Consider the following 12,801-nt stretch of genomic DNA (forward strand, 5'->3'; position numbering starts at 1 on the left):
AAGGCCATTCCGCTACAGCCATATTGCTGCTGTCCTGGCTCAGAGCATGTGATGAGAGTTTGTTCACGTGTTGGATGCTGGTCAGAGTGTGTGGTCAAGGAAGCAAAGCTGACTTGCTGATTCCTTGTGATCTTGATGTCAGGGCCACCAGCACTTGTAAACTGTGCTGCTGCTCAGGGATGGTGATTGACAGTGGTTGACTCTGGGTTTGCCCATCTCAGCAGTTTGAAAGCACTTTGGTTGCCAGCTGAGTTGTCAGTTGTGCAACTTTTATGGTCTTGGATGGCGTAAGAGGCAGAGAAAGCTTGCAGAGACTTCCAAGTGCAGTTTGTGGAGTCTGTAATTAGAACAATTAGAAGGATTGATTTCTTACTGTGTTGGGTCTGTGCCCCCCCCCCCAACACACACACACCCCACCTCCCACAGGCGTGCTCAGTGTATCTTCTTTGTGTAATGAAAGATTGGTCCTGGTTACATCACCGAGTTCTCTTGCCGGATACCTACCTGGAGGATTAGAATAATCAAGTGATTGACTCATGGTGCTACTAAGTATCCCAGGGTCATTTAGCAGCACTGCCTGAAGTAACAAAAGCCTTCTTTCTAGAATTTACCTAACGTTAAGCAGCTGCCCCACTATGCACTTAGTTCCTAGTCTGGGAATCCCTGCTTTGTCTCTGCTGACCTCACAGACTCTGGAGCTGTGGCGCGATCGATAAGAGAGCATCTCAGAAAACAGCTGGCAGAAAGCCTTTCTGACATCACGGTCTTCCAGCTGGGTCTGTGTCTTGTGTGGATAGCACGGAAGGAGACTCCCTTTCTCTCCATAATTTAGCAAGGGAAAGTGTTTCTCGAACTTTGGACTGAATCTAATTGTGTTTCTCTCATCCGAGGAATTGTCTGACAGCTCACAGCCTCCTCTCGGGATCAGCCGTGAAATGTCCCCACCGTCCGTACAAGTCGCTGCCCTCCCTGCTGCTGCTCGGAGCGTGTATTGGTTTAGAGATGAGAGGAGGAGTTATTTCTGTTACTGGGTTCTAGAAAGGAAAAAACTTTGACATGCACGGTTTTCTGGGGTCTCCAGTTATTCGCATAATCATTTCACACACATACCCACAGGAAATTAGGCAGTGAGGCCTAAGTCTCAGTGGGTTCTGCTCCCCGCCCCCAACTTTCCTGTGTGTTTGGTTTCGTTTGACGTCTGTGTTTAAGGGCATACTCTGGGCATTTGCCATAAGCAACTGCTTGCGTTCTCTTATCCTGCCCCTACCCATGGAGATGTAGAGAGGTTGGGTGGTGAGGCGGCATTAGCTGAGAGTTAGCGGTCAGGCTTTGAGGTGAGCCCGCGCCTTCTTCCTGAGGTTTCCCTAGGGAGAGTGGTTCTCGATCCGTCGTGAGACCAGGAGAAGGGCATAGGTTCACCCTCTGCTGAGCCCAGGAAAGCGGTGGAACTCACTTCACTACAGACACTGCTCTGAGTCCCCTGCTCCGTGTCCCCTGCTCCGTGCAGTGCAGCCCGGACCTGCTCTCCAGGTCCTGGGAAACTGAAACACTGAGCACTTACTTGGTTCATGGAGGTGCATCAGCCCATGACGGGGGTTATTCCCAACGCAAAGCCCTTCTCCTGCCTCAGTGTTGCCCTGTTGTCCGCTCTTTTCCTCCTCAAGGGCGTCTGGGATGTTTGCCTTAGCTTGCATTATTCTGTGTAAATTGTGTGCAGTGGGCAGGCCAGTCTCCTGGGACTCTGGCGACAGGCCCTCTCAGTGGTGGCACTGGGCTCACAGCACGGTTCAGGCCCGCACGTCCCCCTGGAAGTGATCCCAGAACAGGTATGTCTGGGTTCCCTGTGTACAGGGACCAGGAGCGGCTCAGGGCTGCAGGGATTATGGGACCCAAATAGAGGACGGCGTGGGCTGCCGAGGGCCCTGCCAGCCCAGTCTTGTCAAAGATCGTTGCCGTTGCTTTCGAAGGAAAGGTCACTCTTTCACAGCCTCAGATCCTAGTCATTGCTTCCGCATCTCTGCTGCCTTCTGTTTCCTTTGACAACTGTCACTGGGGAAGCGGACGAAAACCGCCCGTGCCGCCCGCCTCGCGCCCATCTGTGGGGGAGCCCGCTGGGTGGGAGGAAAGGCAGCAGGAACGCTGCACGGAGCTCCCTAAGCACGGGGCGCAGGTCCGCCATCCCAGGGAGTTGGGGAGAAAGGGAGGAGGCACTTCAGCCTGGAGAGGGCTTGATTCTTCTGCTCTCAGCCGCACCTTCCAGGAGGAGTCCCCACAGAACTGGCAGGAGAGACTGTCTCCTTCCTCCCCCTCCTCCCGCCCCCACAGCTGCCTTTGACCTGCTGTGGCTCAGCTCCGACTTGCCTCCTGCTCCATAGTCCTCGTAATTGGTCTGCACCAGCACCATTGTCCGCACCAGCACCATTGATGAGGGTCGAGCGGCTTTAACTCTCACCAGGGAGGTGAAGAAGTCTCACGTTACCCTGCAGGGTTCCCAGAGCCCCACTAGGCCCTGAGTTCTTACTTTGAAACTAAAAAAGAGCGACGGCATAAGACAAATGTGATTATTCATTTCTGCTCCCAACTCTCCGTCCCCAGTTAGCTTCTTCATCAAGTTCTTGAAGGATCTTTTGCACTGAGACTTACCTAAGGTGTCCATTGAGAGTGTGTTTATTTCATTGTTTATCCCCAGTGGTTCTCAGCTGGTGGCAGTCTTGCCCCCCCCCAACACACACACACAAGTACACACGCACACCCCACCCCAGGACATTTGGCAGTGTCCAGAGACATTTGTGACTGTCACAACACAGGTGCAAAGTTGAGGGGTACTGGAACCTAGTCAGTAGAGGCTAGGGATGCTGCTAACATCCTACAGTCCACAGGACGGCCCTACCACATCTGGCCCCAGATGTCAGAAGTGCTGAGGCTGGGCTGTGTGATGGACCCTTGGCCTTTACATCGCAAGACCTTTAGGCATCGCTGCATTCACAGATGCCTCTTATACTGTTTCATCTCCTTATAATACTTAACTTTTGGCTAAGAACCGTCACTTTCTCCTTGCTTGGATCACGAGAACCTTCACAGGGGCCATTTTCCATAAAGAGAAAGGGTCCACCCTTCTTAAATGTTACTGCTCAGAAAAGTGATATGCAGAGAACAAAGCTCCAGGGAGCTGTAGGGACACGGTTCAAACTTGTTTTAATCCTTTTGGGATCTGTCTATGGGATCAAACGCAGACTGTGATGTTTAAAACGGGACAAAGACTGGGACTTACGTCAGAGAAGACCTGGCCAGGTCCAGTCAGCTCGGCAGAGGATTCCTAGCTGGAGACTGTGTGCCACGCACCCTGAGAAGTGACACACGGGCCACGGGGAGCCTCACGGGGGGGCAGTGGGGAAAAGAGAACACTGAAAACCCAAACTAGGGCATAAGTGTTCTTGTTCCAAGGTTCAAAAGAGGGGAGCAGAACTGGAAGGGTTTTGTGGTGGAAGCAGCGTTAGAATGTGTCTGAGTGTTGGATGCGATTTGAGGGGCTGGGCAGGGGGCAGGGGGTGGGTGCCCTCTGCCGAGAGTAAATGGACAGTGGGCAGAGCTCTGTCCAGCACTCAGATGCGCTCTCAGCATCTGCCTGGGAGTCTGGTCCTCCCTAATCACTTCTCCCTCCAGCTCTATTTAAAATAAAACATTTCTGACTGAGGTTAGGAAAATGGCCCTAATTTGTGTGTTTCTGATTTAAAAAAAAAAAAAAAAGTCAGTACATGGTTATTTTAGAAATTTTTTAAAAATATATTAAAGTGTATATTTCTAAGACCAGGGAAGTAAAAATGAGAGATGGGTAGGTGTTCCCAAAGATGAAGTGTTCGTGTTGTTGTTTTTAACAAAAACAGGTTGGTTTTGTTTTGTTTTGTTTAAAGATTTTATTTATTTATTTGACAGACAGGGATCACAAGTAGGCAGAGAGAGAGGAGGAAGCAGGCTCCCTGCTGAGCAGAGAGCCCGATGCGGGGCTCGATCCCAGGACCCCGGGATCATGACCCGAGCCAAAGGCAGCGGCTTAACCCACTGAGCCACCCAGGCACCCCCCCAAAATAGGTTTTTAACAAAAAAGCCAACTAAGTCTGTCAATGTCATAGAGCACAGGGAACCCAGTTAAGAAGTGGCTGTCCCAGTCCAGGCTGAAAGCAATTGAATGGGAATCGGACCCGAGATAGCCAGAGAAGCCTCTTCTGAAGGAGAATGGCTAGCGCTGAGATACGCAGAAGGGAGGAGGCGGGGGTGGCTGGCAGACGGTGGGTCTGCGGTCTGCAGGAAGGCTGGTGCCTCCGGAGAGAGGTCCGGTGGCCCTGTGTCCAGCCGTGGTGGTTAAAGCCTCAGGACTGAGTGAAGTGGCTGAGGGGGGAAATGAGAGAAGAAAAGAGACCGCTTACGTCAGAGTATGGGAAGGAGTAAAGACTACGAAAGCCACTGGATTAGGCAAATAGGAGGTCACTGGTGATTCTGAAGAATGTAGTTTCAAAAGAGCTCTGGGATGGAAACCACAAAGTAGAAACTTGGAAACGAAGGCAGGGGAAGTAGGTAGCTACTCCGATGAGTTTGGTGAAGAGAAATAAGAGAATTGTGTTTCAAAGGTGTCAAGGACACTTGGAGGCAGAGGGGAAGAGCTGGCAAGAGGAAGATTCCAGAAAGAAGGACTGAGCCCAGAAGTCTGGGTGCAGGGCTTGGAGTCCCCCAGGAGGAAAGACACAGCTTCCCTCACGGGCAGGGAGGGGCTTGGGAGGATGCAGACACTGATTTTTGAGCAAGGGGGGGAAATGGGGCCACGGGCAGGGCACATCAGATGGCCTCAGTTACCCCCATAACACGGGACACAGCCTTCGGCTGAGAGCGGTGGGGTCGGGCGCTGGGGCACGAAGGGTGAGGTTTAGTGGTTTCTTGCGGGAGATGCCGAGAAGTCTGGGGTGGAGCAAAGGCAGTCGGATGCTGGCGGAGCACAGCTGAGGGAGCCTTTCATTTGCTGTGGGACCAGTCATTCTAGTTTAAAAAAAAAAAAAAAAAGAAAAGAAAGAAAGAAAGAAAAAGAAAGTTTCCAGGAACTTTTAGCATCTTTGTGTAGGGAGCAGAGGAATCAGGTGCCGGGTCCATCCAAGGCTGGGGTGGGGGGCGGCGCGGGGGAGGGAGTGAGGCAGGGGTAGACCGAGCTTCGAGCTTCGTGGAACTAGCCCATCGCACATGATGCCAAAGACAAGTGACACCAGAGTGGAGGGGGTGGCCTGGGGTGGGCAGGTGGGGCCACCGCAGGCGTCCGAGGGAATGGCCGGGGCTGCGGAGGCTTCAGCTCAGAGAAGGGCATTTCCTGGTTGAGATCCTGAAAAAGGAAAATGACAGTTAACTGCTAGAGTCAAAAAAGGAAAATGACAGTTAACAGCTAGAGTCAAGTTGGTGGGAATGAGGGTTGAAAACTTGAGGTCAGTGACCTGACAGTTCTGCTCAGAGGCCGGTTGTCAGGGGCAGGGCGGCCGCTGCTGGTGGGTAGCTGCCTGCTTTTTGGGGGTGACGAAGTGGAATTAGGTGGCGCTGCTGGTTGTACAGCTTGTGACTGTGCTAGAAACCCCTGAACTGTGTCCTTGGAAAGAACTTTTTTATTGAGTTTTTAGTTTTAATTCCAGCGTAGTTAACATTCAGTGCTCTGTCAGTTTCAGGTGTCGAGTACAGTGACTCAGCAGTGCTGGGCGCCACTCGTGCTCCCCGAGACCGGCGCGCTGTTTGTCCCCTTCACCTGTCTCGTCCAGGCCCCGACCCACTGCCCCTCTGATGACCATCAGTGTGTTCTCTGTCGTTAAGAGTCTATTCTTTCATTTGTCCGCCCCCCCCCCTCTTTTCTTTCCCCTGTGCTCGTTTGTTTCTGAAATTCCCCGTGAGTGAAATCCTGTGTCATTTGTCTTTCTCTGACTTCCACTGCTTAGCATTAAACTCTCTGACTCCATCACATCATTGCAAATGACAGGATTTCGTTGGTTTTGATGGGAGTGCTATTTCACTGTACATCTGTACCGTTTCTTGTTTATCCGTTCATCTGTCAGTGGACACCAGGGCTGCTTCCATAATCTGGCTGTCATAGATAACCCTGCTATAAGCAGAGGGGTGCACACATCCCTTTGAATTAGTATTTTTGTATTTGGGGAGTAAATACCCAGGAGTGTAATTACCAGAGAATAGGGTAGTTCTCTTGCTAACTTTTTTTTTTTTTAAGGTTTTTATTTATTTATTTGACAGAGAGAGAGAGATCACGAATGGGCAGAGAGGTAGGCTGAGAGAGAAGGGGGAAGCAGGTTCCCCGCTGAGCAGAGAGCCCAATTGGGGCCTCGATCCCATGACCCTGAGATCGTGACCCGACCTGAGGGCAGTGGCTTAACCCACTGAGCCACCCAGGCTCCTCTTGCTAACGTTTTGAGGCACCTCCATACTGTCCCAGTGGCTACACCAGCTTGCATTCCCACCAGCTGTGCACATCCTCACCAACACCTGTTGTTTTTTTCCCACATCCTCACCAACACCTGTTGTTTCCTGTGTTACTGATTTCAGCCATTCTGACAGGTGTGAGGTGATAGCTCTTGTGGTTTTGATTTGCATTTCCCTGATGATGAGCTCTTGAGCATCTTTTCTTGTGTCTCGTGGTCATCTGTATGTCTTTGGAGAAATGTCTGCCCATGACTTCTCTCCATTTTTTTTTTTTATGGGATTACTTATTTTTTAGCTGTTGAGTTGTATAAGTTCTTTATGTATTTTGGATACTAATCCTTTATCAGCTATGTCATTTGCAAATATTTTTAAAGAGTGAATTTTATGGCATGTGAATTATATCTCAGTTTTCATAAGAATCTCTGAAGTTAGGGAGTGGGGAGGCTGGTAGGGAAAGGAAGCAGCGTGAATGTCAACATCCAGACGATGGCAAGAATGGGGGTCACGTGCTCAGAGGTCTGGGAGGAGTGGAGGTTTCTGTAGGTCAGCGCTAGGTTCATCCCTGTGCCGTGTCCCCCGATGTGGCAGTATGTCCTCTGGAAGCCTCCAGCCTGGTTGGGCAGGGAGCTAACATCACGGCACAGCTTTGAATAATAAGAAATGACAAGGTGGTGGGTTTGTGACAGCAGAAGCAGAGAAGGAACCCGATCAGCAGAGACACCTTGGGAAGAGCGACGGAATGTGGGACCCGAGCCTTTAAAGTGTTGACGTTCAGCCGGTGGCAGAGCGCATCTCCTTTGAACCCAGGCGGAATTCTGCCCTCTGACCCGCTTCCGCAGCTCAGGTCTCACCTCCCTGCTTCCAGTCTGGCTGTCACCAGGCTCATCTTTGGGAGTTGATCGCTCTGGGGGCTTGACTGTCACTTCTGTCGCTTGTAGGTGGGGCTGGTGTACATGTTCAACCTCATCGTGGGCACAGGTGCGCTCACCATGCCCAAGGCCTTTGCCACCGCGGGGTGGCTGGTCAGCCTGGTCCTGCTGGTGTTCCTGGGCTTCATGAGGTAAGAGGCTGGCACAGGGCGGGCAGGGGGTTGTAGCGGGAGAGGCATGCCCAGGGAGCCCTGACTTCTCTTCGTTAACACAAGGAAGCGTGCCTGGGGGGGCAGCCAGGTGTCCCCGGTGAATCCCAACCAGGGTGGCCCGGCAACGGGAAAGGAGACACAAAGGTCTCCAGGTCTCGTGCTAGCAGAACAGGCACACAGCCTGATCAGTTAAGAGTCCAGCCGTCTGACCAGGCTGTGGAATGTTTCATCACGTGATGCTCACATTGCTTCCCCAGCAGGTTGACTGCCCCAGTTGTATACTTTCTTAATGGTACCACCTAGCCCCAGAAAAAGATGGGACAAATGTCTGCAGTGATAAGGGAAGTTGGTGTGGAATTTAGAACTTGCTTAAAGTAGTCCACGGAGTCGGTGGCAAACACACAGGAGCACACGTAATCAACGGTTAGCCTCACCTTGTGCCTGGCAGCAAACAGGTGCCCAGAGCCTTCCTAGGCTTTCAGGGGCTCCTGCTCCTTGAGCTGCGTGTGTGGGGTCCCCTGGCTGTCCTCCCCAGAAGGGAGAGCCTACTTGAGTTTCCTCTCAGGGATTCTGCGTGGAAGTGGGGATTCATTCAGCAAGTACCCTGGGCCCATAAGGGATTTAGGACTATGTGTTGCCAGGTACGAACCCACGAGCTGCCAGAAAGAGGCGAGGGAGCACCTGGAAACATGCCCCAGGGGAGGTGCCCAGGCGACACCAGGCACTGTTCTTAGGTGAACAGAACAAAGATCACTGCTCTCAAGACTTTTCTCTCTCTCTGTGGGGAGCCATAAGGAGTGCAGATAGTAAGAGAATTGTAGAGTAAGTTGGAAGGTGATGGGTGATGTGCGAAAAACCCTACAAAGCCTGGGGGGTGAGGCACAGGGGAGTTGGGGGCCGTGGCAGTTTTCGGCAGGTGGTCGGTGGTCACAGAGGGCAGCATTTCGGCAGGCGGGAAGGAGGAAGGAGGGGTGCTCTGGGAAGGCTGACACACGGGCTATAGTTGAAGCCAGTGAGGACCTCGAAGAGGCTGAATGGGATAGGAGAACACCCACATTTCTCTGCTCCTGCACCCCATTTCTTTTGGGAGTTTTGTGGCCATCCTTGGGGTACTGTTGGCTCATTACTTCCTGCGGGTCCTGGCAGCCAAGAGCCTAGAAGTCCTCGTCCTTCTGTGGCTCTGGTGTCCCCTTTAAAGGACCTTCAGCACAGGCAGCCGTCTGAATGGGAAGTGATTATTGGGGGCCCCCAGGTAGGGCCTGCCATGTCCCCTCCCTGCTCAACCCATTAATATTTGAACATGATCGATGAGTTGGCTTCATGGAACCACGAGAAGCCTCTTTATGCCTTAACTAAGATTGATTCCAGTTTTACTTGCAGAAAAAGGGAAAATCTAAAGTCCTTAAAATGGTCACTTAAGCAAGATAATGAGAAACCTTTCTAGAAGGTGCCAAGGCACTGGAATGGGAGTTTCAGAGCCAGCTGCCCTCCAGCCCCCAAGATGGAGCGGGTGCGGGCTGAGCGGTCGGGCCGAGCGGTCAGCGTGCGGCAGGTGAGGGAGCTCGAGGAGGTCTGGGGTGAAGTCTCGGGAAGGAGACTGTGCTGCTGGGGTTTGGCGCAGAGGGACGCAGTCCCCGGGTCTACAGACAGCAACTCTGCTGACTGGACCCCCTGTGCCATGTCCCAGTGTCCCTTTCAGTTCAAGCCATAAAAATGCAAGCTTACTTTTACGTTATCTAGATTATGAGGAAAGTAAAGGTACTGCCAAAAAAGGAAAGAAAACACATTCTGGAGCCAAATGTCCGTTTTCAGTTCCCCCCAATTGCGCTCCGGCCGTGAGTGCCGTCACTGGGAGCTGACCACTCTCTGGGCCCCAGCAAGGAGCGGTGAGAGCTGCCCTTCCTGCGGCTTTCAGGAGCCCCTGGGAATCGGCCTCCTCCCCGCTCTGCCCCCAGCAGGCCCCTTCTTGGTGTGTGGTATCGCATCACCCCACACCCCCCTTCCCCCAGGCGCACACTCCCCCCCCCCCACCCCTGTTGCACACCCCTCTCTCCCGGGCTTCCAGTCCCATTCTAAACCTAGACAGGGCCATCAAGGCAAGCGAGCCCGGCGTCACGTGCGCACACGTTTTATCAGGTCGGATGCATCTCAGTTCCCCAGGGAACAGCTCTCAGAAGAGAAAACACTTCGGGCTTGCTGGTCTGGTCAGGTCTTAAAATGGTTTTTCCTGTTTCATTGTGCCACCCCCAACCCCTACCTGCCTTTGGCAATTCCCGCGGGGCCCTGCCCTGCAGCTTCGTGACGACTACCTTCGTGGTAGAGGCCATGGCGGCAGCCAACGCTCAGCTCCACTGGAAGAGGATGGAAAACCACCAGGTGTGTGTATTGTCCTTGTCTCCGGGCAGAGCCTGATGCGGTGCCTGGGTCCTATCGTGTGCTAGGACGGGCAGCCCTGGGGGCCCAGTTCTTTCCCTCCCAGCAGACAGCAGGCTCGTGTCCACAGCACCACTCCGAGACCCTTGTCCCGGAGCCGAGGCTTGACAGCCACATAGCTTAGCAAAAGGTGCGGCCTCTGCTCTCAGCATCATGTCATGGGTCCCTTGAACCCTGACCTGGAGCTCAGTCATCATTCCGAACCCCAGAACTGTGCTACAGCTTCAGATCTGACATCTGAGTGTCCACACCTCCTATCATGGCAGTGTGGCGGTGCTGGGGCGGGGGGGCAGTCACACAGCGTGGAGGTGCTGGGAGGGCCCCCGGCCAGACACCTTCTGGAAAGAAATAATAAAGGAAATGGGTTTTCTAGAGTGTTATGTGTGCCCCTCCCCCTTCTCCCTTGTTTGTTCCCCCTCCCCGCCCCACCTCTCCTAGGAGGAGGAAGATGACGACTCTTCCACGGCCTCCGACAGTGATGTCCTTGTCCAGGACAACTATGAGCGAGCAGAGAAACGGCCCATCCTGTCAGTGCGTAAGTCTTGAGGTTCCCGACAGGCTGGCACCTCCCTCTGGTCCACAGGGTTCCCTTTCTTCACAGAGAGGACAGGGAATCTCTGCACAGACCCTCTGTCCAGAGCACGAGCCTGGGGTGCAAGCTTCACCCCGCTGGCTCCCCCACTTGCTGACGTTTACAGCTTGGGCAGGTTACTTACCTCAGCGCCCGGGACTCGAATAAATGTGGGGTGGCTCACTTCGTCCTCCTGTCCCACCGTGGTCCCCTCCCCGGTTCCACCCAGCAAGTCAAGGCCAGGTGTCCCAGCTCCAGCACCCCAGCCCCCACCCATAGCAAGCATCCCTGGGATCCCTTTCTGTAGACTGTTTGAAAATATTTCAAGGAGGAGACATGGGAAGTTCTCACAAGAATTTGAAATGCTTCAGGATTTCCTTACTCTGGAAATTTAGTGAGCTCAGCACCTCCTCTGGGAGCTTTTCCGAATGAAAACCGCTTCTTCTTCCTTGTCTGTTTGGCTCCACAGAGAGACGTGGATCTCTGAACCTTTTTGAAATCACAGACCGGGTGGAAATGGGACAGATGGCCTCCATGTTCTTCAATAAAGGTATGAGTTCTTTCTCAAGGTGGGGTGAGGGCAGAGCTTGCGGGGGGTGGGGGTACTTCCCAACAGACCTTGGCAGGGGTAGGGCAGGGAGCAGAGGAGCGGACTGTCTGCGCCGCCCCCGCACTTGTGAGCTGCCGCCTCTCACCTCTCGAGAGCGGGCTGAACCGCTCCCCTTGTTCTCCTGCGTCCAGCCAGCTTCGTCAGCGCGAGGAGCAGAGAGGCCGCCACTAGGCTCCTCCTGCTTGCGGAGGTCAGGGATCCTGAGCAACTTCTCAAGGAGGGAACCCGGTGGAGCCGGCTGGCAGTCTTGTGCCTCTTGCTTGACTGCTTCTGACTTGTCTCCCTTTTCTTGCGGACGATTCAGGCCAGGACACGGCAGGGCAGGCACCTCTGAGGGTGGCAGGCTACACCGTGCCCTCCCCTGTGTGTGCACCTGTCTCTCGCTCTCATTTTCCGTCTCGTGTGCCCTGGTGGCCAGCAGAGGGCGCAAGGAGTCCATGCGCGGGTTGCTGTCTGGGAATCGAGTGTCTAACTAGGAGCCCTCGCCACCCAACCTGCTCCTTAGCGGCATCGCCTGTGGCTGAGAAGATCCCCCTGCCCCAGCTCTGATGTTTAGTGACAACGCGGTGTACCTCCACAGCCAATGTTGTTCTTTGGGAAGATGAGCTGCTTAAGAGCTTCGCTTCTTTAGTGCCCAAACCTGCCCGTTTCCCCTTCACAGACAGACCGACCGATCTCAATAAATCCTTGTCTCTGTAAGGGTCTTTGGGAGGTTTTCTGCCCTTTGTCTCAGCCCCTTGTTTGCAAGGGTGGCATCTCCCCTGGTTCTTTCTAATCTTGAATGTAGCTGCAGGAGCTCGGAGCCTGGGGGATCGTAGAAACCAGAGTCTTCAGGACTGCTTCTCAGGATATTAAGCTTCGGTTTATCACTGGTGGTGTGATTTGACCGTACAGTCCGGAAGAGAATCATCTTACCCAAAGACTGTATGAGGGTTTGGGTCCCACCCCTCCTACCAGCCTCACAGAGGGTTCCAGAATCATGAAGGCCAGATTGGTTGTGTGCAGCCCGTCCGTGTTTTTCCTCTCTCCCTATCTCATTAGATGAAGATAAGAGCATAAACATTTCCTCCCGGCAGCTGCACGCTGTCCCCCTCCAAATGTGGGCTTTGGAAGGAAGATGTTCATTGGAGAGAGGACATACAGCTTTGAAACCTCCTTTCCGATTAGCGTGTTTTACAGTCTGTCCCGATTTCTTTCTTTTTTTTTTATTTAAGATTTTATTTATTTGACAGAGAGAGACAGTGAGAGAGGGACCACAAGTGGGGTGGGGGGAGAAGCAGGCTTTCTGCTGAGCAGGAACCCTGATGCCGGGCTGGATCCCAGGACCCTGGGATCATGACCTGAGCCAAAGGCGGACACTTAACGACTGAGCTACCCAGGTGCCCCCAGTCTGCCCTGATTTCTTTAACAATTCTGGGAACCAGTGGGTTCTTGTTTTGTTGGGGTTTTTTTTCTCCTCCCCTTACAGACTAGACTTCTTTATAGTTCACCCAAATCTAATAAAAAAGGAGCACACTTGTACGAGAGTAGCCTCACCCTCGGGACACCTTCTCTGCTGAGGGTTTCCCACACCTGGCACTGTTGACATCTGGCTCATTCTTTGTCGTGGGGCCTGTCCTGTGTGTTGTGGGAGGCTGAGCAGCACCCTGG

The 12,801-nt window shown here is 53.2% G+C and overlaps 1 protein-coding gene across 2 annotated transcripts in view; it reads left to right on the forward strand.

Annotated features, from left to right (window-relative positions):
* TMEM104 (transmembrane protein 104) overlaps positions 1–12,801 on the forward strand; it is a 52,758-nt gene that overhangs the window by 1,013 nt on the left and 38,944 nt on the right. For both annotated transcript variants that reach the window (XM_032320911.1, XM_032320910.1), the window contains exons 3-6: positions 7,395–7,516; positions 9,832–9,913; positions 10,409–10,505; positions 11,011–11,091. In XM_032320911.1, coding sequence (XP_032176802.1) covers positions 7,395–7,516; positions 9,832–9,913; positions 10,409–10,505; positions 11,011–11,091 — 382 coding nt within the window. The remainder of the gene's footprint in view (positions 1–7,394; positions 7,517–9,831; positions 9,914–10,408; positions 10,506–11,010; positions 11,092–12,801) is intronic.

This window comes from Mustela erminea, chromosome 18 (genome assembly GCF_009829155.1).
Source record: "Mustela erminea isolate mMusErm1 chromosome 18, mMusErm1.Pri, whole genome shotgun sequence".
Classification (NCBI taxonomy): domain Eukaryota; kingdom Metazoa; phylum Chordata; class Mammalia; order Carnivora; family Mustelidae; genus Mustela; species Mustela erminea.